Genomic DNA, 24,452 nt, shown 5'->3' with positions numbered 1-24,452 from the left:
CGAAAAGATAAAAAAAAAAAAGAAAGAAACACTTCTGGCGAGAAAATGCATTCAGTGAGAGTATATGCATTTGGAACGACATCGACAGGGTGGCTGAGTTTCAGATGCGTATCCGGCACTGAAAACATGAGTTTTCCTCGTCTTCTCATTCCCACCTAGACGACGCTCCTTCACCCCTCACCCTTCCTCTCTGTTCCTGAATCCCATCTGTCCTGAGTAGATGTGTTCAAACTTCATGTACACCCTGAGTAAATTATTTTGTTTCATTGTGGATTTTCTTAACATCTAATAAAGGAATAAACCAAACCTCAGCCTGTAAACCTCTCTGCCTTCTTTGTTTCTTGTTTGTCTTGTGTGCACATGCAGAAAGGTGGTGAGTGCTGAGGAAGGAAGAGCAGCTGTCCATACTAGCTACACCACCTCATGACACTAGAGGGCAGGGTGAGGATGCTGAAGCAGGGACTGCTTCTCTTCAAATCATACCACCAGTCCTCAGCCACTCTGTTGTTTAATTTATTTGCATAATCTTTTATTAATGAAAATGTAAAACATTTTTAAAAAACATCTATATAAATTAAGGTAGGCTATTTCAATTGTGGAGTGTCAATACAAAAACAAAACATGCTCAGACCAGACTGATCAGTAGTGAATAGTGGGCCATAATACATCATATAAATCATCACTTTTGTGATTTAGAGGTTAATTTATGTTTATGTGTAGGGTTTATTTATGTAATGGCTCCAACCCAGGAATTCTACATAGAAGCTCTATAAATAATCCCCTCATTGTATGGTTAAACTGAAATATACACCACTCATTACATGTAGGCTACATCGTGTGTATTTATATCAATTTTTCAATTCAATTCAAACAGCTTTATCGGCATGAACAGAAATGTGTGCATTTACAAAATATTTACATTACAATACAATTATTTAATAGGGTTAGGGTTAGTATTTAATATCTTCCATTTACTTTATTGGGCACTCTGAACTGCATTCTAGTAATGAACATACAGATTGATTGAATCTGATAAACAGCAGCATAAGGTCTAATAGGGGTTTCATACATTGGCCATTTAACAGTGGCTGTGAAAAAGAGGCTGTTAAGGTCCCGGAAATTAAAATAATAGATGTTTTATGAGAAAAATGACAGTATACACATTAACGGTGATTAAACCTCGCAGGTGCAGGTGTGGAGGATTTACTTGTTAAACCAGAAACACGTCAGTATGTGAGTGTAGGTGGGCAGGTTGTTGTTAGGTCGATTATTACTGCCTTCAGGTCCTTCAGGTGAACACATCGACGGTGATCATTCTTGACTCGATTACACCGCCGCCACAATACAAGTTTGTTTTAAAATGGCGGCGGAAGCGTCGACACAGGTATGAAATATTTTGGATACCGGATAAACTTGTGAAAGTTCAACTCGTGCTCGGTGACAAAACTGGGAATTATCTGATGCCCGCTGATGCCGGGGAAGTAAAAAAAAAAACCAACGCATCTCGCATTTGAACTTATTCCGGCTTCACTTGAGGAAGCGCTGGTGAAATGTGAGTTGGCGTCAGCGGCAGCAGCAAGTGCACTAGTACTTGGTGAGCAAATCCGGTTCGACGTAGTGTTTTTTGTTTTTCAACCGGCCGCCTGTCTCCTTGGAGTTGAATGTGTGGTGTTTGTCAGGACCAAATGGCCTCACACTAGCTCTTTCCTGTGTGCGCTCAGCCGCGTTGAGGAGGCAGCCAGGCAGGCAGGGAGGTGAGGGAGGTGATGATGGTGCAGCAGCAGCAGCAGCAGCAGTAGTCCCAGGCAGCAGCAGCAGCAGCAGCATCATGGACCGCTCCGGCCGGCGGAGAGCTGCCACCCACCTGTAGCAACAACCGGCGGCAGCATGGCAAACACGACCCACCACCACGGCGCCCAGGACCGGAGAGACAGCCGCTGTGGTAGGTCACCGTCACACACACAATGTATTGATTACTATTAACACACATGAACACACACACACTCAGCCCTGGTGTGTGTGCCTTCATCCCTGGTTATGTTACAGCTCAAGCCAAACTGCATGAAAAAAAATGCCAGTTAAATGTGGCTAAAAAAATATTTAGCAATTGTGAATGAAGTCGGCATATATTTAATTTGCAAAAACACAGTTAATCTACCCCCACTCTTTACTTTGGTCAGCAGACAGCCTGAGCCAGCCATTCAACTTTAAACTTCACTGAGCATGAGGTTTTGTGAAGCCAGTCATCAGTTCATCACCTGTTTGCAGGGCCGTTGCTAGGAAATTCTGGGCCCCCTTACAGAATAAAAGTGGGCCCCTACCCCCTGACTTTTCCATTTTTTTTCTTAGACTATGTATGTATTATCATTTTTTTATTTAACCTACTTTGCTTTGATGCGTATTAGTCAGGGTCTTATGCAGAATAATTCAGTCATACAAAGATTAGACTACTGGGGTTTTTTGTGGACCCTACTGGGCGCTCACCTTTCTCCCCTATACGACGGCCCTGCCTGTTTGAAATACCCCCAACAAGTTGCATCTGCTGAGTTCAAGTGTTTTTCTACATTTTAAAAGTCTTGTGATGTTAAAATTAGAGACTTATCAAAGATTTCTCATGTCACGGGTGTCTTGTTAGGCTACAGCATGTGCTCCGATCCAAATGCCGCTTAGAAATGTGAACTGTGAAATCCACTTGAGCAATTTGCCACGTTTCAGAATCTGTGATGTTAGCCAACCGTAGATGAAAGTGAATAGTGCATTTCCTCATGCTGCCTGTTGAGAGCAATGACATGACTCACAACATAGCTGGGTTTGGGTGGGTGATTCCATGAGGTAAACACAGTCACAACACCCTTGTTGTTTTTCATGACTTAAAACAACAGGAACACACATGCATGCTTGTGTTGATGCTGCCCTCACAAGTGATCAAAGCCTTTCTTGATGCTGCACCCAATTTAGATATTACTTTAGGATGCCACAGCGTGACCATAATAATAATAATAACAATGAGTTTGCAAACCGCCTGACATTTATTCTTGAGCTCTAGTTAGACATTATTTCTCCAGTGGCACAGGATCCAGCTTGGACAAAGTCTACCACACATGACTGCACGCAGGTCATGGTTTAGAGCCCGGAGTCTGACTCTGGATATCAGTTGGAAAACATTCAGGGTTTTGGCTTTTTTCAGTTTTATTGCTACTTTAGTTTTTTCCCTGCAGCTGTTTGACCAGACAGAAAAGTAGTTAAGTCCACCTTTTTTCTTTTTTTTTTAAATATCAGAGGCACGTATATGTGTGTGTGTTTTCACAGCCCTTATGTCTCCGTGTTTCATTGAAAAACAGAGCACGAGCGCTTTCGCACATAAATAGAACTTAAGTGTAATGTTGTTTGAGTGCTATTGAATGGATCTGAGCTGTGTAACAGACTGGGTGGGAATGTGTGTGTCCTGAGAGTCAGGAGTTTAATTAATTCTGCTTGAGAGCTTAGAAACACTAGCTTTAGCTTAGCTTCCCAGCTGGTGTTAAAGCATGATGTAGCCCTGCTGGGGCCTTGGTCCCATTACAGAGCAGAGTCCTGTTACAGCCTGGTTGCTGTGGGATTAGTTTTCGGCTCCCAAGGCTCCCACAGCCGTGTAGTTAATGCCCCCTGATCTATTGGAAGAAACATTCGATAATGTTATGTTCAATCAAGATGCATTTGTCAGGTTGTGGATTGTTTTGATTTATTGTTTAGGTTCTAAAATCAGAAAGTCACAATCAGAGCAGATTATTGTGTCCTTGTTGCAAAAATAAACTGTGGGTCGACCCACACCTTTCCTTCACTTCCACTGCCTTCTATTACTTAGTAACTACACTTAGTTCAGGATGACTTGACTTAGGCATACATTTATTGAAGCATCTGCACTAGTTAAGTCAAGGATAAACTGAATAATTAATGGTTTATACTAAAATGTGGCCCAGAGGAGCATAAAGAAAGCATATGTGGTGATATTGTGTCCAAACAGTTACTCAGACAACCAGCTACCTGCCAGATGGTGAACCCTCTGCTCCTGCTCCGCATGGCTAGTTATTATCCTCACATCAGAGTGTCCCGCAGCCCAGAGGCAGGTTTGCAGATCACCTGTGTTGTCTGCTCGACAGACCCAAACACTGTTGTGTACATACTGATCTGATCTGAAAGACAGGAACTGGATGGGAGCAAACAAATGTCGGCCTCTTGCATTTAGGTTTACATGTGGTTCCTAAATGATTTCATTACAACTAATCCGTTTTCAGGATTATTGTAGATTAATTTTATGGTTCCATCCATTAACTCATGTTGTCAAATCACATTATTGTTTAATACTTTAATACCTTCACAATGGGTCATGCCTCTATACACACCAGACTGAAGACTAATAGGGGGCACATGGGGCTGTGATATGGACATTTTAAAAAATGAAATAATTAAATAATGCTTTATTTTCATAACTGGTTTCTCTCACATCTTCAGGAGACATGTCCATTTTAGTTTATCTGCAGGACTGTAATGTGTTTAGTTGGGTTTCATCTTTTTTCATCTTTTTTATTATCATGTGTTTCATTATCTTTAATGTTTTGAAATAGAGTACAATATTGGTGTTGATAGTAAGCCAATGCAATTATAACAATAGAGAGGGGCAGGTACTATACACGTACTGTACGTTTTTCTTCATCCTGCTCCTTTTCATTTATGGTGACTATGTATAGATTATGTAAATATGTGCAACCATGTGAAGTATGTATACCATGAATGAAATAAATCAAAAAATGAAATCTGCAATGGCTGTCAACAATGAGAAATGGATTTATCTGACTGACTGACTGACCCACGCTGGTTATGAGGGTCAGGGTGGCAGATGGGTGGTTCGGGTTAGTTTGATTTATCTACCATGCTGTACGACTGATATGAGTCATACAGTGAAAAACGTAGTAAAGTGATTGAAGTCAAACTCATCGACTCTTCTGTTGTTTTGAAGGTGTGTCTGGAGTAGCCATAGTGGAGAATGGCTCTGCTGTCAAAGATCCAACTGCCTCCGACCTCCTCGATAATACCAACGGCCACTGCCATGAAGCCATCCCCCACCCCCAGAGTGAGCCCGTCCTGCCCAGTTACAAGCCATCCTGCTCCTCTACCCCCAACTACTGCAGCAGCCCACAGAGAAGCTACTCAGACCTGGACCAGGACAGCCACAGCTGGACTTCCCAGGACTCGGGCATCCCCACTCTGGAGATCAACCCCCCGGAGGCCATCATCCACAGCCACCAGCACTCAGGCGACGCAGGCCTCATCCTGGACGCCGGCCACGACTCTCCCGCCACTTTAGCTTTGGATGACGACCCGGCTAGCAACGCCATCCGCAAATCCTCCACCTTTCCCCGCAGCGGATACGACTCCATCCGCCTCTTCAGCCCGGCCATCAGGTTACCCGCCACCACGGGGATGGGCCTCAGGGGCGGAGCCTTAAACCGCAGCGACGACATCTCCGTGTGCAGCGTGTCCAGCATGAGCACCGAGCGGTCCGTCTCCAACGAAGACAGCCTGGATTTCACAGTCACGTCTGACTCCAGCGCCATTGTCACCTTGGAGACGGACGACATCGGCGCCGCGCACTTCTCGGACGTGATGCTGACGTCGCCTCCGGGAAACCCCAGGGACCTATGGAGTCCCGCAAGACCGGGTCACATGCTGCAGGAAGAAGATGGCAGGCAGAAGAAACTGGGGCCGCTGGCAAGCTTATTCAACAGGTGAGTTCAGTTCACAAGACACTGCAGCACACTATTTATTCTGCTGCAGAGGTTTGTCATAGTGATGTATTACTTGGTCTAAGCCACTTTATTTGCCATCTCCAAAGCTAGAGCTATGTAGCAACTCCAGATTTGTTTTTCAGCACACACGCAGACTGCACCATGAAGAAACATTTCCAAAAATGAATTAGAAACACTCCGTCTATAGATGTTTTCAACACATTATACTGCAGTTGTAGAGAGTTGAGTCATGTATTTTTCATGACTTCCCAGTGACCTCAAAAGTTGTGGGTTTGGTTGAACTTTTGAGAGTGTGATATCTCAAGAACTCTTCAAGGGAGACGCCTCATCTTGGGCTCTAATGTTTAATTGGATCCAAGGATGAAGTGATTGGCGATCAGACTTTTAAAGAGCAGTTGGACATCAGGTGTTGTCTTTAAGATCTCAGCAAAATATGTGGTGTCGCTTTAAAGTGACACTGCGTAGTTCAAGGGAGTAGCTCTGTTTGTACAGAGGATACTGCCATGTTGAAAGTGTTATTATGTAATTCTATGTGTGATGGGGCTGTTGCTTCCTCTTCTATAGTTACTTGTATGTTACAGGCCACAGTTGACTGTGGAGATTGCCGTCTCTCTTGATGGAAGGTGTCAACCCCTCTTTACTCTGCACTGCTGGGGGGGGGTAGTGGATGGATAAATGGATAATTGGGGAAATTTGTCATTTGGGTAACAACAGTATTTTATTCAACACTGCTGCACCTTACCAATGTTGATTATAAACTAAAGCCATGCTCTTGGTCAGATATACACACCACTACTGTAAATGTTTTTTTTTGTTTGTTTGTTTTTTTCCTCCCCCAAATTCCACATATTATAGCAGATTAATGCAACAGAAAGGAAAAATAACATCAAACTGTGGTTTCCAGAGATTTTCTAAATTAAAAAGATGTTCAAAAAAGACATTCAAGCTGGGCCCCTCCTCTGAGGCTTAACTGTACAGCCTCATGCCCCTGACAGCAGCAGTGGTAGTCACACAGTCTGAGTGAAGCGCTGGAGTGGCGGACCGATACTGCTCTGACATTGGCTGGAGAGAAGACACAACTCTCCACCCAGAGGTGTCCCCGTGCACAACAAAACAGAGCAAAGGACCAAAATACAGGCGGGGGGAGGGGGCTCTGCAGACACAGTCACCACCACCTAGAAGCCAATAGGTGATAATTAAGACAGATTTCTACTTAAAAAAATAAAAATAAAAAAAAGGCAAATTCACTTGTTGCACATATTCAAGTAGATGAAAAATGTACTTGCACTGTCTCACATTTTAGGGTAAAAATGCCTCTTTAGGGGCCGTGTGGAGCCCTGATACATGTAATTTACTTATTTGATTAACTCAGATCAGCAAACTCTAGCAGGTACCAATTTTCAGGCTGCTGATCCTGATCAAACACAACCAGAATGATTTATGAGCTGCCACAAAGAGGCTTCATCAGCACTTTGTAGTTCTTCTTCTGGCATTCATTTACATACAGATGTGATGCACGTTGCTCTGACAGCACTGATGACGAATGACAAAGACTGATGATAAGTTAATAGTGCAGTCTATTAGTCTGTTGAAGTGGCACTGACAACAGTTTGAGATTTCTTAGACAAAGGCTGGTATCACACTCACTGGTCTTCATCAGCACTGTGTGTGTTTGTGTGTGCATGCGCGGGTGCATCTGTGTGATTGAACAAGGTTCAATGATTTACCACCTGCAGTGTTTTATGATATGTAATTTAAAGAATGTGATTATAGCATTACAGATAATACATTGTAAAAAAAAGTAGTAAACCTTACATAATACATTTACTGTATAAACAAAGAGACATGTTTTAGTTGTGGCTCCCCCAAAGCTCCTCAGCCTGTGTCTGAGGTGGAGTCCAGCCGCTAAGAGGAAGCTCACTTCAGCAGCTTGCATCAGTCAGCTTCATTTTCTTTTTTGGTCACTACCCAAAGCAATGCAGTGTAAGTCGTATTTTTTATGAGCACACACACAATCACTTTAAACTAGGCGCTGTTGTGTTTTCTTTAGCTGTGAGTGCAGTCTCTCATATCTGACCAGGGGGGTATTCCAGAAAGGAGGTTCAACAGGTAAGTGAGTTAGGTAAGTCGACTCTGAGTATGTTGAGCTCGTGCCTGACTACTAGTGAAAAGCCATCATCAATGGAGCTCTGATATTGTGATTCACCATGGCAACACGGGAGAACAGGAAGCAGACATGTTCAGAAAAAAAAAAATTAACACCCTGCAGCCGTATTAAGAATCACTGACAGAGTTTTAGATGTCGTCTTCGTCTTTTCATTTTGAATTTAACATTACTTCTCTTTTAATATTATTAGCCTTTGAGGAAGTGGTAGGATGTTGCTCGATGTTTTGTTTTATTTTATGGTACCGGTATTGTATTGTATTTTATTTAATTTAAATGCAGTCAGCTGAAAATGAAATATAAAAACAGTCTCGTGATGGCTCCTCACTTTGGTTTTATTCATATTCAAAGTAAAAGTTCATTCAGTGGATATTTCAACGTGTAGCCTATTAGCACCAACATGCTGATTAACACACATCAGTCTCCTAACATCCTGCTGAGAAGAGAGAAGGACACTTAACACTTACTGTCTACAGATTGAGCTGGAACTAGTAAACTAATCTTATCTTAAATGCGGCGGCAAAGTTGCGTTGTTGGTAAAAATATAATATGGTTACTTTTATCTGTAGGAAATAAATAAAACCAAGTGAAATGTGAGTTATTTCTCTTTTTTCTGGCTGCTAGAAGGTGATTGATTAACCTGCAAAGTGATGGATTAAAAAAAATATATATGAAGAGGATCTGAGAGCACGTTGGCGGTGACATGTGGCCTGATATTCGATGTGCAGCCGGAGAAGCAGAACCGTTCAGCTCAGGGAACGAGAGCTCGTCTAAATGAATCTAAGTTTTGCTCCTGTTGTAAAACTATGTGAATTATTTCTGCTTCAACATGATCAGACTGAGAAGGAAAGGACAGTCCTGTCAGACTCGGGGTTTCTTCAGGTAAACCTGCCAGCGAGCAGGTTATGTTCACAGAGTCAGTTACCGCAGTAACAAACCCAGAGTTTCAGTTACAGTACCTCTCTTCATGGAACTGAAACTCAGAGTTTCCCTCATCTCTTGAGTTTTCACATAACCCGCATTCAGGTCTTCTTCCACAGAGGCCCTTTAGTGTTTTTACATTGTCTGAAGTCAGGAAATGTCTGGTTTTGTATTTCTACTGTACAAGTGTGGAATGAAAAGGAGGCAGTGTGGATGTTTAAAGAGGGAGGAACAAAAATAAGGTCACGTGGACGTTGGTTTTCCCTCTGAGTTGCATAATTACAATGTGTCATGATGACAACATAACATTTTTTGATAACTTGTGCAACACTGTTTAACACAGTAACCCTAACCATAATAAGTTAGTTAGTCATGCTCACAGTTGGACTGTAAAAACATGGTTGTTACAGGTTGTCACAGACTACCGTTTGTTTTAATTGATCTTTGTGACGGTGCGTAAATCAATTAGGTCCAGTCAGTGTGATCCATCATGTGTTTAACAGCAGCACCTCCTTGGACCCTCTCCTCCCTTTTCTCATTCTTATCTCTGTGTCCCTCCTCCTCCCTCACACAGAGAAGTTACTCATTCCCTCAGTGCCCTTCAGATTCCTGCCGCTCCTCCCCACCCGTCTGTGAAGTCAGGTCTCTCATTGAGGAGCAGCAGTTCCTTCACACTCCCACTCCGCCTCAGCGTAGTAGTGGCTGTGTTGTGTGGCACTTTTTATCTTGACTGAAACTATGGTTGTGAGTCTTGACTGAGGGAGAACCTCTGCTCACCTCCAGTTCCCTCCTGACACCTCAACCACTTGGAGCTTCAGTGTCTGCTTCTTTTTTTTTAAAGGGTCAGGTTGGGTTGGCAGAACAGAATGGCAACCCCATCACTTCTTCTGTACATCGACAGGTATGAGAACAGAAAGTTTATATTCTTTTGGGCTGGATGTCAGTTTGTTTCATGGCTGTCATCCCTCAGACAGATTTATTGTCATTTCCTGTCCAAACTAATTCTTTTTTAGAGATTTGTTTGAATACTGTGGCATTTGTACGTGATGTCCTCAAATACACAATGTTCCTTTGCCTGTTCTAAAGAAACCGCTCAGAGCAGCGTCTTGCTCGCTCACAACCCAGCGTACTCTACTCTCCTTCATGTCGGAGCTTGTTTGGTATTTCTGCGCCAGATGTCCTTGTAGTTAGGTGAAGCATAAACCGACTCCATTGGGACACCTTATCACCTTATTTGCACACATCAAGACTGAACACAGGAGTTGTGAAATCCAAGAATTCTTTGGAGACTTTGCCACAAACCGGTGCCGTGCAAAGCCCCAGCTTGAAGTCTGCAACATCTAAACAAGCCCCTCTGCAGGACCTTTTTGGATTTTCTAGCTGTTCCGCTTGAGCACTCGACCATAGCTGCAGCCTTTCACTGTCACGTTGGAGCATATTTTGGCCTGAATGCAAATCATCATGCTCCTGCTTTGAGGACATTTGTTTAGTGACGGGCACAAAATCTGAAAAGAAAAAGGATCTCTTTTTAGCTGTACGATAACATTTGATGTATTGAGTATTCCAAGAGCTAAAGCCAGGGTCTGCCTTATGAAGGTGGCACTGTGTTGGCCTGTGTGGCATTGTTTCATGGTAGGGTTACTCAAGTTCACCACTCCCTCTTGTTCAAAGCCTGGTCACAGTTTACTTAGCCCTGCTCCGCTGTGTTTGGGGACGATAGGAGCTTGTTCTTTAAAAGCCTCCAGATTGATCCATGAGTTCATGTTATCCTTTTGTTGTAAAGTTCACAAAAAAGTCACCGGCTGAGTTTGTTGACATTGGAAGTAGTGGTTTGACAGGTATAAAATCTGTTTGCAAAGCTTTGCAAGCTTTTTTTTTCAGGACTTTGAACTGTGTCTAATGGCTGTCCTCAGCAGATGGAATTTGCTCAGCTGTAAATAGATGTGTAACTTGCCATCACATGACCCAGGTGGAGCATAACAGAAGCAGTGGTGTTTACCTGCTGGTGATGACCATGAGAAAATGAGAAGGGGTAACTTGAGTGATGTATAATTTCTCATCAGTTGACTGTTTGTTAGTGAGTTTCACACTGTATTGCTTCCCTGTGCTGAGAACTGATGTCTCCTTCCCTTTTGTTTTCTCTTGGCGGAGCTCAGTGACTTAGATTACAGCAGATAGTATTGAAATGACAGCTTCCTTTAGAGGCTCTGCATGTGAAAAAAAAATGCTGCTCTACAAGTGTCCAGTGCTTCATACTGTATGTTCCAGCATTTTTCTCTTATCTTTCTCAGAAGAGACAGATTTTTAGAAACATGGTGGCTGCTAGTTTCACTGTGTTGCAGTGGAAATAACACAGAGTCCATCACAGTCACTGCATGTTCATTTATTAAACTCTTGAGTCACCCTCAGAATGAGGAAATGCATATTCTCACATGTATCAGTATCAGCTAGCAGAGTGGAAAATATGCAGCATTGACGTGAAGCACACTACAATGGGCAAATGAGAGTTAAGTGCCAACAATATAAGACATGATGCAGAGTAACGCAGAAAATGGAAAAAGATTTGGTCCTCGTTTCGCACGACCTGTCACTATTTACATGGGAAATTTCACTGGACACGTCACATGACAGAGTCAAAGACAGACTTTGACTGGAGCTTAGATAGAACAAGACTTAAACCATTCATCACACAAAACACTTCAGGTCTTGATTATTACAGGTTGGACTGTGTACAATGACTTAAAGGTAAATTGTGACAAAAAACCGCCACAGGAGCTCGACTCAGCACAACACAACATGTTACAAGGACTTCTTACTTGAAGAATGAAATGTTGAACAAACTAATTATGCCACATTTTCCTGTTTGTTGGGTGGGGGTTTGGCACAAAAGCACAGGTGTCATTGGCTGTTACCATGGTAACTGGTTGACTCGTCTATGAGCAAAATGAGGACGAGCCCACCACTACAGGTCTGAACCAGACCTTGTAGCTAGTTTCATTCTAGTTGTGATCAGCTGGTTAGAGTTTGACTTTGACCTGTCACACAGTTTTGTCTGCCAGTGTTTAATCAGCTTCTCATGGTCAAAACCTTGTCCCCAAACAGCTAGACTGTGTCTTACTTGTCATTATGGCTGTATTAAAGGGCCATATGTCCGTATATTTAGTCAGCTGATTGGAGCTGTAGCAGCAGGAAAGCTGCTCATGCTCTTGCCAGGACAAGCTTTCCCATCATGCAGCAGCATCTGCCACTGTGGCTATACAACATTGTCAAATCACTGATGTTTTCACTTGTTTTTAGTTAATGTCTGTCCATCTCTGGTTTCTATCTGCTCCTCCTGATGAACTGTCAGAGTAGCTCTGCTGTTCCTCTCTCTTTAGCTGGTGTTTGGCTGCACTTTGTATAAAAAGACCCCTTTTTTTTTTTACTTTATTTTTAAAGCCACCACATGTTTGTACATTTACATGTACACATGAAAAAGAAATCACGTAACAGCAACATGGACAACATAACAGTAACAACATCATACACGGAAGAAAAAAAAAGACAACACATAACAGCAACAACAACATAAACAAACATGCAAAAAAGAAAGAAAGAAAGAAAAAAAAGGGAAAAAATTGTAATAATAATATTAACAACAAACAAATATAATACAGTTTAAAAAGAATTTAACATAAGATATAACCACCATCTGAGCGCTGTCAGATGAGCCAAAGAGCAGTGGATGTGGCGCTGCACAGCTGTAGCTGCCTGTGTGTTTCATAACATCTGAAAAAAAAAACTTTTTCAGTACAGGCACACGACACACGGTTCCATGTCATGTTGACAGTCGTCGTCAGCGAACAGAAGCCGCGCTGCAGACACAGCTGACTGGAGGCTCCGGCCTGCAGCTGTATCTGCTTCACCTCTGGCAGCGTGTGTGCTGTCATCACCACCCTGACGACGGCTCATGGGGCCTGCGTCACGCTGTGCAGCAGTCAGTGGGTCACAGGTCATATTGATCCAACTGAAACAACTTGTTTATTTAGGCATCCTCTCCACTGCTGGTGAACATTTAACGGCAGTTGGTATCCATTTAATTTTCCACCCAAAGCCTCAAGTTCATCCAGCCTGACACGAGTGGTTGTGTTTGGATTAAAATCATTGTATCAGTTTATAGAAGAAAAATACACTGGCCCATAGTCTATCCCTTAAGGCGTTTTCCTAATGAGGTAAACATGGCTTTAAGAAAGAGCAGAGAGGGTTTTAAGAGTAAGAATGACTTTATTAATCCACAAAGGGAACTTGATTTGTGTGTCAGCTCATCTACCATTTGCAGAAGAATTAAAAGCCTGGTGGCTGTAGGTACAAACCACTGCAGCGAAGAGAGAGAGGAGCCGTCCACCACTACTGTTTTTTGTTTTAAAAAGTTGCAATACATGCATTACTGACATTCAGATATGGTGATAATATGAACCCCAGCCCTAGTGTCAACAGAACTTCAGTAGTATAAAGTGTCACAGCAGTTACTATGGTGACTTGAGACTGATCTAAATGAAACAGCAGGGTGTGGACCTTTACTCTGCCTGCTCTGTCACTTTGCCTGCTTTTTATTTGACCAGTTTATTCATGTGTTTTCACAGCTAGACTCCATTCAGGCTTTTAATTAAAGCCCTCTCTAACAGCTCTGTGACGACACTGCCTTAATGGTACGGTGAACCCTGTTGAAAAGAGGAAGGCTTCGCAGCTGCTTTGCATGAGGAGGACGGAGGCTAAACATAGAATGCAGATTGCTCTCTCCCCGTCAAAGAGAGCAGGTGATTTTTATTTGTTTGAGAGCAGAGCAGATTGCTGAGTGATAAGCAACAATGTTAGTTTATTGTTGTTGGACATAGCATGCTCCTTTTATTAGTCCAGCACCAGCTTACAGGATGTCCTCTGGGCCAGGAGTCATTGTAAATGACAACTGCTTACCTGGTTAAATAAAGGTTTTTGATGTCACAAACGTGTTTAAATTTTAAAGGGATATGCCAACATTTTCTTTCGTGTCTTGCCTCACTCCCGAGTCCATGACAAGCAGATAGACACCATCCTTTCGACTGTGCGTGCAGTAACAAGGGAGATAGAGCCGTATCGCCCGTAATTAGCTTAGCTCAAACGCTGGAAGTGTATCGGTAGTGTTAGCCTGCCTCCTACCCGAGCCGAAATCAGCAGTCAGAAGCTGATTTCATGTTAGCTCTAAACTCTGTAAATATATCACTTTATTGACATTTCAAACATTTTTAGGCGAGAAAGTAGTCGTTTAGATCAGCAGTGTGACGTTAATTTTGTCAGCGAACAATTTTGTTCGGACGAATTCGGCGCTACTCAAGCTAGCCGTTGTGACCAACGCACTTCCGGTTACTTTCACAAAATAAAACACCCATTGCCCTTTACATACAGAAAACCATAACAATAGAATTTGTGCTTTTACTTTGAAATAGGAAGCTAACCTACCCTTGATGTAGCTAGCTTGAACCAAAATAAACCGTCTTTGCTTGAACCCTCCGTTTTGACCGATCTCTTCCCGTTACCGGCATTTGACCGTTCAAGATGCCTTACCGGAGAGTTTTGTCAGCTCTGAGACGGTTTCCGTTTAGAGTTGCTGAAGAGTGTCTCTGATGACTTTAGGTGGAGGCAGGCTAACACTACCCATGCTCTTCCAGTGTTTGAGCTAAGCTAATTACGGGCGATACGGGTTCTATCTCCCTTATTACTGCACGCACAGTCGAAAGGATGGTGTCTATCTGCTTGTCACGGACTCAGGAGTGAGGCAAGACACGAAAAAAAATGTTGGCGTATCCCTTTAAAATGCATCACTTTGCTACACTGCTTCTTGGCGTCCATACTATTCAAGAGTTTTCATGCCCATTAAATGTGGCCCTCGGAGTGTGAAAACTCTGGATCTGCAATTTAAAGCCTTGACTCAAACACCCAGGCCTGCTTTCTGGGTTTTCAACAATTACGTGTCTTTTCCTGATGCGTCACACTGGTATCACTCCATCCATCATTAGTAGTAATGAGGACACGTGGTGTCTCCAACAGCGACCTGTTGTAGGCTGCGATCACGGCTTTTGTTTCACTCTTTGCTCTGTGTTGTTTGTCCTCCTGACTAATTCCCTCTGTCTGTCTGTCTGGCTTCTCTCTCAGGAGCCTGTTTGCCAGGAGAGTGAAGGACAGTCGGCCAGTGGAGCAGAGAGATCCAGGGTGGAAGCTGTTTGGGAAGGTCCCCCCACGGGAAGGCCCCATCAAAGACCCCAAGAAAATACAGAAGGTAGAATATAGATTTTTTTAAATAACTAAGACCCCCTCTCATTGATTTAATGAACACAAATCACTTCGTAACTTGAACCCAACTCAAGCCTGACAGGATCTGATGGATCCAGATTCGTGCTGTGACACAAGATGCTCATATAAAACAGGCCAGCAGTGGCCATGGTAACAACTGCATATTAAGCACTATGATAAAGCTTTATCAGGCTTGGATTGGGATAAAAAAAAAATGTCAGTCAGGTTCAGATAATGTCATTTCTTTAACCTTTCTTTCAAGGTTGTTCTTTGATGCATTTCAGATGTGGTTCAGCTGCTCAGAATTACACACAAAAGAATTAATGAAGGACTTGTCTGAAATATTTAAGAGCACATTATCCCGGTGTAAAAAGGAGCTGCTGAGACATTGTGTAGGTTGTTGTTTGCATAGGAACATCTAAGGCTTCGCTCAGCGGCATTCTGAGCCAGAAATAGGTTTGTTCATTTCACAGTTTGTTTAGTTTTGTGTATTTTGTTTGAGCCTATCACAGAGAACATGGTCTTCCTGACTTTGAACTGACGTGTGTTGTTTCCTCTAAACAGCTGATCCTATCTAACTGTGTTCTGAATCAGAATCCAACAGAGCATTTTTAGTCTTAAAAAAAGAGGTATAGTTCCACTTAATTATGATATAATAGAGTCAATGCATTTTAGTTTACTGTATGCTTACTTTGTCCACCAGAGCTAAACAGGTTAGTTCAGAAACGGTGCACAGTGCAACACGTGAGTTGTTTTGGCTTTGCTATAGGCTGTCAGTCCTGTGACCTCATGGTGTGGCAGTTTTTAAAAGCCACTGAAATGCTGAAATGAGCTTGTGCCTCTGAGCTGCCATTGTTCAAAGGTTACATAGAAAAAACAACTAGCTTTTGATGCAATAATGCATTTTAAGGAAGGAGGAAAGATAAAAGATCTGAGGAAAGATAAAAGAATGACTGATGGATGATGATCTGTTCATCTCTGTGGACCTGGACTTCAAAAGAGGACTAAGATATTCTAAACATATTGGCACTGCATGCAATCTGTTGTGTTGAGCACCAGCAGCACAATGCTCCAAGCAACAGCGCTACCATCAGTGACATTTAGGTTGAATAGCTAATTTTAGAAAGCCCAATGGTGAAAAGCAAACAGCCACTCAATGTGTTTTTGTGAGTGTTGACCTGGCTAATATTTGACCAGAAAAATGAATGTACAGTGGTTGCTATACAGCTGGTAGCTTGTGCTCATAGGCTATGGAATAAAAACTGTAACGCAAACGCATGTTATACATATATATGATATCTATATAGATGTTATATGATACACAGTAGATTTCTAATAGTACACTACAGATAAATCCAACAGGAGCAGTGCTACATTAGTTGAGTTGTGCTGCTACTTGTAGTGATGCTACTAGTTTAACTATGTGTCTCTTTCTCTCTCTATTTCAGCTTCTTAGGTTTTAAAAGTCATGTAACTATTTTCAAAATAATGTAGCTTATGTCAATGTCACTCAGCTAGTTTCTCAAGTTTCCCAGGAACAAGCTTTTTTTGTACTTGATAGCAGCGCAACACAACCAAAACTGAACTTTATTTTGGGCCAAGCAGTTTCATCGAAACTATGAACATGTTGAAAGAAAAAAAAGTAGCATGGAAAATGCTTTACTAAACACACCTATGATCAGACAAGACAGGAGAGAATACGTTTTTGACACAAGAGCCAAAATGCAAAGAATAGATCCACGTAATGCAGTGGGCTACTTTTAGCCACTGATGTCTTTCTTTTTAACTATTGAGTGAAACTCTGTTATTGTGTGAGGGAGTCCAGTGCAGCAGTAATGTGCCACAAGCATGTGATACAGTGTTTGTGTCACTCAGCCAGCTGAAATTCAAAATGTCAAGGTCGTTGAAGGCACTTGTTTCGATAGCCAGCTGGTGCCTGGAAACCTATAATTTCCCATTGCCAATCAAAGGCAAACAGCTAAGTGTCTGAAGCCTACAGTAATTAAAGAGCGTGGCAGCTCTGTAGTGGTAAAATAAACATACTGTAGGAACAAGATGGCAGAGCGTGGAGAGGCTTGTTTTTAACCTGTTGCTGACACCAGCTCTCTCCTCTTTGATGTTGACGTGGATTAGGGTTCCTATGCATGTATGGAATTTGATTTTATACATTTCCAGGTCTAGAAACCTATGGAAAATGGAAAATAAAGATATCTGAAGTTATTTGGGTTAATTGTTTTGTATGTGCTATTGTACCTAGCTGAAAACTCCCCCGAAATTATTTGGTGACATAATGGCATACAAATTCAGAATAATGAAAACAAATGATTATTTGCATGATTTATTTACATGATACACATCTAATTACTCAATTTGTAATTTGAAAAAAAAAAAGTCTAATTGCATTTGACTAAGCAAACCCACTGATGGCTGCCTTTTAATCCCCAGTCAGGAAGGCCGACCCTCTGATAGCGGCTGTTTGACTTATTTACAAGTTTAGCAAATTCACCAGAATGTGGCCAAAAGTAGATTAAGCAGAAAACCAGGCAGATGCATAACAGACGGTTGGTTTCTTTCAACTCATGTTATAGGCCACGCCCACTCCCATCACGGCTAACATGTAGGTGCGCGGCTTAACTTTGCCTCGTGGCCGCTGTCGGCAAATTGCGCACAAAGCAAGCCGTCAACTCAGCAGGTAAACAAAACAGGCAATTACTGCTTATCGGCTGTTACACAGGCAATGCGCCTCCCTGGACTATGCATTACCAAATCAACCTATAGTAGCAACACTAGTGATTCCAGACAAATGCTACAGGCTCACAACCACACCACAACAAGGGCGGCAGATCAAAATGTAAAAACGCTTCACGAATTTGCGTGTCATCCTTGCGCCCACGGATCCTCTGCTTCTCTTTCTACTTTTGACACACTTTCCTTGGCTTTTTCTAATTTTAAGGCTACACCCTCATCTCCAATAGAAAATGCATGGGAGAGAAACAATTACCACTCTGATTGGCCGGTTCTACTTTTGAGGCCCAGAGAGCCATTTCCAACCACGAATTGGAAGTACTGTTTCTCAGAGAAGGTCGAAAACATGAGTAAATTAAATATATAATGTGTGTATATATATTAAATTTATATTCTCCAGTTTCTCCGCTTTTACTTTGTTCAGGTGACCAGGTTACCATCTTATTGTATTGATTTGAAATTAGAGCACCAGGCTTGATATGCTGTCTCGTACACAAATGCATGTGCACACACAAGTGGCCAAATGCACACACTGACTGTACACACCCATGTGCTTTCTATCCTCGGCCCATCTCATCTCATCTGTGGTTGTAACCTTATATAGGAGCTCAGGATTCAGTTAACAGGGATAGGCTTTCAAGCTTTTGTGTTGCCGTTGATGCTTTTATTCAAAGATGGGACTGTGTGGGTGTGTGGAATGTTTTATTAGCCTAAGTCATTGTTCACACAATGCCATTTCCACCAGCAACTTTTCCCCTTTTTACCGCAATAATGAATCAAGACATGTATTCTAGTTCACACCTTTGTGCTGCTGCCTGACCAGTCTGAGATACTGATGTGGGAAAGGGGCTGAATTGAAATTGGACAATATTCCCAGCAGGACTTTTACATATAGTACATATGTGTATAAAGTCATTCAACCCCCTTATGAACTTTAAAAAATTAGGGATTTTGAGAGTCACTACTGATCATACTTTGTAATTAGGGTTGAAAGGTGTGATTGAAATCAATTTGTTATATTCTTCATCTGAGGTAGTTTGAATAAAAGGTAAATGTGCCATAATTTGCACTTTTCTGGTGTTAAATTAGAAAGTCCAGGAACCGTAAGAAGATGTTTATGTGAACTGAGGCTGACTGAGTGGTCTAATACAAAGATATAGCAGATTTAAGGTAAACACTCAGAGAAATGAAATCCTCTTGAATCATCCATGGTTTGATGGAGGGTCCACATGAGTGGGGCTCAGAGCATGACTGAAGTGGTGACTGCTTTGTTGTGACATCACAAAGTTGCAGAAGTCCTGACGGCTGGTTTTAATGCTCAGTTTGAATACAGGCTGTGTGCATTTCTCTGCGGACTAGGCTTTGATTCTTTCACAACATTAAAATCTGCTTTATATTAAAAAAAAAATCTGGACATCTACCTTTTTAGGTATGTGACCTTTAATGTGGACAAAATAAATGAAAACAATACAGTCCAAAGGTGTTCGTTCAGGTAGATTATGACATGTTTTTGGAATATGATTCGGTATTTAAAATAACAATTGTTTAAACAAATATTGTATCCACGTACAGAGAGGACTATTCACTAGACAGGGAACGAGGAAAAACACCATATACAATATACAGCCACTTCATCTGCAGCGGCTAGTTGGGTCCTGAGTGGATTAGCATAGCAGAGGGCTGAGGGGCTGAAACATGATCCATTAGTCTGCTGTTGATTAGAATGGCTGACAGGGCAACAGCAGAGCGCAGAACTCCTCCGGTGCAGCAGCGATGACTAATAACGCACGGTGGTGCTGATTTGCTGACACACACAGACACACACAGCAGCAGCAGCAGCAGCAGCAGTAGACCTGATGCAGAGCCGCTCAGTGTAGCGTCACTGCTCAGAGAGAGAGAGAGAGAGAGGGAGAAGGGCTAGAGGGGGGGGTATCATGCTACTACTGCATCTTTTCCAATGCGGGGTGTGTCCCTCTATCGGCAGCTTGACTGTCCCTCTGGCCTCCTTTCGCACCTCCTGGGTGTCCTGTTGCCAGGAGTGAGTGAGCCCTCGGGGGCAGCGGCGATGCTAGGCTAGGGTTTTGGAAAACGAACCCCCACCGGAGGACTTGGCTGTCTGTAAGGAACCGCAGCGTTCATGGTGAGTGAGCATTTGCACGGTGAGGACAAGCGAGGTGAGCGTGATGACCTGCTGCTGCGTCTCCTTGTCTGGCAGAATCAGAGGGCATCTGTAGTCAGAGCGTGAGCAGAGGGAGAGGACGGCTCGGGTTTCACATAACAGCCTGGTTCGGCTCATTGCAGCTCTTTACTCTGGCAGGGTGATGGTTGTCAGGACGTCTTAGTCACTAGAAAGATGGAAATGTCTGGTTTTCTGGATGTGTTGATGGACTTAACTGTCCACCCAGGGGACGGCCCAGTGTCACCCAGCGTGGAACTTGACCTATAGCCTGAGAGTTAGCACAACGAAAGTGTGACCAGCCGCATGACCGCACTGACTTTCTTTCTATTTTGGCTTTTTGAAGCGTGTCGAGGGATTTCCTCCTGCTGCTGCTGCTGCTGCTGCTCTCTCTTAACTCTGATGGAGTTAAAGGCACACAGCTCATTTGACAGCTGAAAGCGTGGGACTGCTTTCCAGTAAAACATATTTAGATTTTTTTTTTTTTTTAAGAAAAGTGCTGGTTTGTATTGTATTATTGTCAGTGATTTGGTGTCGTTGCTTTTAATTCCACCTGATAGTAATGTTGTCTTAACAAAGCTGCCTGTGCTCCCTAGTTCAAACGTTAATCCATCAGCTACTGCTGTATGTGCTATGGTTAGGAATTCAGATATACTTACTTATGTAAACAATAATGTCTCAGATCCTAAATCAGTATAATTATAATGGTTTCCTGTTACTATGAATAACCAGCTGTTAACAGTGCAATCCAAAGTATTGAATCTGTAGTCAGAGCGTGACTGAGCAGCAGCTGAGCTATCATTAAAAATCCATTTAAATGTTGTGTGGGCAGTGTGTGTTGTGCTTTGTTGCTCAGTTGAAGTTTCAGGCTATTTAGTTCATATATAGATAGTGTAGGAGCCATTTTGCCTTTTATTTTGGTGTTTTGTACGTGGCAGGTTTTATTGTTGTGACCTCCGTGCACCGGAAGTGGCATCACGCACTTCAGCTTCACGGGGTGCATTTAAACCGAGGACAATCAGTGCCAGGTGTTCCTGGTCGAAGGCAAACAGTGTTTGACTGTGTTGATGTGTCGTTTCATGTCCTGCCTGTCACTACAAAAGAGGTATTTTGTTGTTAATAAATATAGTTTTTACCATTGAAACCTCACTTTGGACACTCTTTGTTTGATCGTACATGCACGCGTCTGAACACCAAAGACCAGCCACCACGACCTTCTTTCTATCACTGGGATGGGAAGAAGGCCACTACAGATAGGGACACACTGCTGAACTGAAACAGAGTTCCTGATGTTTCAGATGAAAACAGTATCAGTATAGTTTAGTAAGTAACACTGATCAGTAAGATGCTGTGTTGAGATAAGCTGAAGGTGTGCAGGCAGAAATGGGGTGCAAAGGGGTGGAAAATTTCCAGTAAATTTCCAATAAATTTCCAGAAACTTTCCATGGGAAGTTAAGCTGGGGAATTTTGAAAATTTTCCAAATTGGAAACCTTCCATGGGAATTATGGGAATTATTGGGAATTTATGGGAATTAACTGGAAATTGGGTGTCATTTTTTTAAATATATATTTTAGGCTTTTTGTTTCCTTTAATTGATAGAACAGTGAGAGAGACAGGAAATGGGCGGCAGAGAGGGGGAATGACATGCAGGAAAGGGCTGCCCGATGCGGGATTCGAACCGGATTGAAAATTCCGGATTTATTCCCATTTATTCCCATGTATTCCCGTTAATTCCCATGGAAAGTTTTCAACTTTGAAAATTCCCGGAATTTTGCAACCCTAGGCAGAAATGTCCCACCATGTGTTCACCTAGCAGTTAGAAACAGCTGTTTCCTGTAGGTATCAGCAGTGTAAACCCTGAGTAGAGTGGTGGAGTTGCAGGTCTGCTTTTAATGAACCTGTAGGCTCTCATGCAGCAGCAGCCCAACCAGCACCTGCCTGCCTCCAGCCACACAGCCCTCTGACTGATTCCTACTCTGTTGTGAGCTCAATACTTTCCAGTGAAGAGTTAGAGCAGCTCAGTGCTGCGGGGCCGGGCTGAGCACCCCGCTGAGGCCTTTCATCTCTCAGCTTACATTGCTGAGAAAGCCAGTGGTGTTTTTACAAGGATAATGCAAAGGCAGTTTGATTAACAACCGTACTCAGTGGTGTATTTAGCATCACAGCTTACCTCCAGGCTCCAGCCGCCTTTATCATACATGAATTGACCACAGTAGTGTTTTACTGTGTGACTGTGTTGGACCATATGGAGCAGTTCTGCTAGTCATGAATCATCAGGATCATTTACCGCCAACATGACAGTCAGTCAGTGCAGCCAGGCACCCAGTCAGCTCTTACATCACTACCAGGAAACTGGAGAATTTTACTATAAGCCTGTGTGACAGAGCAGGTTGCCCTGGCCCCCACCGTTAGGGTCTAGGAGGGTTTTCTCCACAGTCCCTAATGGGGATGCTCTCACATCGAAATGTTGACGTTGCTCTTGGCTGTAAGTGCTTCCAACCTGATTTGTACAGGCGGCTGGAATCATGAAATGTACAACTCTATAGTTTTGTTTCTGCTGCCAGACAGCCCAGTACTCTGGTTTGTGTTGCCAGGTAGTGAACCATGAGAATGTAACTTAACTTGTAATGATCAATGACATACATGATTCTGGAAAGTTAACGCTGAGACAGATCCATCATTCATCTGACATGAAGCCCTGTGGCCCAACGACTGGATGGTGATGTTATATTACCACTTAGAAGTAAAAGAGAGGGGGCTGGTATAGGAAGTGTTACGTTATGGTTGCAGTTTCCGATGAGCTTTAAGTTTCTGAACAGGATATACTATAGAGGTGAGGGAAAACAGCAGTTTGTCTGCTGCAATAGAAGTGGTTAACAGACTTCCAGGAGTAGGAGTCAGTGAGGTAATGTGTAATCTGTTTCCTTCCTGCTTCTGCAGCTAATGTACTGATTGACCAGAAGAACCAGTAGCTGAGTGACAGAGGAATGTGTGTGTGACACTGTCCACACACATTGGTAGCACCTGCATTGCTGCTGTTGCTGCTGAACTGATGCCAGATTGCCGCCCCAACCCTCCACTACAAACCTGTCTCCCCCACCTCCTCTCCTCTCCTCTCCCTCCCTCCCTCTCTCTGCAATAACCATCCAGTCCTAGGGTGCTAACCTCTGGCTAACCTTTTTATCGACGTGCAGCTGTTCCCATGGGTACACACTGACTTTAATAAACCAGGCAGCAGTACATGCATGTTGTCTGTTTATTTAGCACTGTTAAGAACTGTATCTACTCTCACATGAAGGAAAACAAATGTTGCAAGCTTGACAGTGCAGGATGAAAACATAAAATCTACCTTGACTCAAATATAGAATAAATAACAGTAATAAACACATTCTACTCTATTCTCTGCAGCAGAGGTTGGACTGGACCAAACCTACAGCCTGCTGATAATCCTGAGTACAATGCAGTCAAAGCAGGAGACAGGGGGGCAGTGAGGGCTGGACTGACAGTCATGGAGCATGAATCATCAACAATGGCAGCCAGATTTCCATTAAAACCTAAACATCCAGCTCCACACGTCCTCTTCTCATCCTTCTTCCACCACTGCTCTCATTTCCTCTCAGGCTCTCCCATGTTCACTCTCCTCCTCATCCCTTCTGTCTTTAAGATGTGGAGATGTCGTCGACAGATCAACAGATACAGATGTGAATTCAACAAATTATAAAAGAAAAAAAGATACATTTATTGTTTAAGTCACAGACTTGTTCAGTCAAACATTTTATAATATGTATCAAGTGGTTACAGTTTAGAGAGAGGCAAAGTAACTTTCAAGATCCATTTGAAGCAAATGAAAGAGGACACGATTAGTGTGCAGTGGTTGGTCAATAGTTGGTCTTTTAGGGAATCAGCTCTTTTGTTTTCCTATGTAGATTTAGATATGACAACAGTACACAGACTCTAGTGGTCGCCCGAGGAACTGCAGTTTTTGGTGCATGTGTGTTTTTCAGCCTCAGAGGTCGCTGCTTGTTGATAGAGTACAATTCCGTATTAAACTGTCTTTATTTGATTCCTCTGTGTTGTGTTGTGAAGGACCAATTCTCTACTACTGTGCAAACAGTTGTGGTTAGTATCAGTAGTTCATGGCAGCTTAATATGTTTTATTCCTTTCCCTCATATATTTGGCACCTTGATACGCTGCCGTCTCTCTCCTCTTTGAGCAAAAAAAGTCAGTGTAATTCAATTACCTTTATTCCTCCCTCAGGGCCCATGGAGATGGGGCTCTGGTACAACACACAGTGGTGCCGCCCATGTTATCAAATCCAGCAGTCATGCATACAGACACAGGAATAGATTTTC

The 24,452-nt window shown here is 42.7% G+C and overlaps 1 protein-coding gene across 2 annotated transcripts in view; it reads left to right on the top strand.

Moving 5' to 3' along the window:
- The first annotated feature begins 1,324 nt into the window (after window positions 1-1,324).
- Window positions 1,325-24,452, top strand: part of tbc1d14 (TBC1 domain family, member 14) — a 38,641-nt gene continuing 15,513 nt past the window's right edge. For both annotated transcript variants that reach the window (XM_085758997.1, XM_085758998.1), the window contains exons 1-3: window positions 1,325-1,942; window positions 4,997-5,765; window positions 15,040-15,163. In XM_085758997.1, the coding sequence (XP_085615123.1) occupies window positions 1,888-1,942; window positions 4,997-5,765; window positions 15,040-15,163 (948 nt within the window). In that variant the 5' untranslated portion in view covers window positions 1,325-1,887. The remainder of the gene's footprint in view (window positions 1,943-4,996; window positions 5,766-15,039; window positions 15,164-24,452) is intronic.

The sequence above is a fragment of the Trachurus japonicus genome, chromosome 18 (genome assembly GCF_045865225.1).
Source record: "Trachurus japonicus isolate A0001 chromosome 18, Traja_1.0".
NCBI classification, from domain to species: Eukaryota; Metazoa; Chordata; class Actinopteri; order Carangiformes; family Carangidae; genus Trachurus; species Trachurus japonicus.
This window is presented reverse-complemented; position numbering and strand designations above follow the sequence as displayed.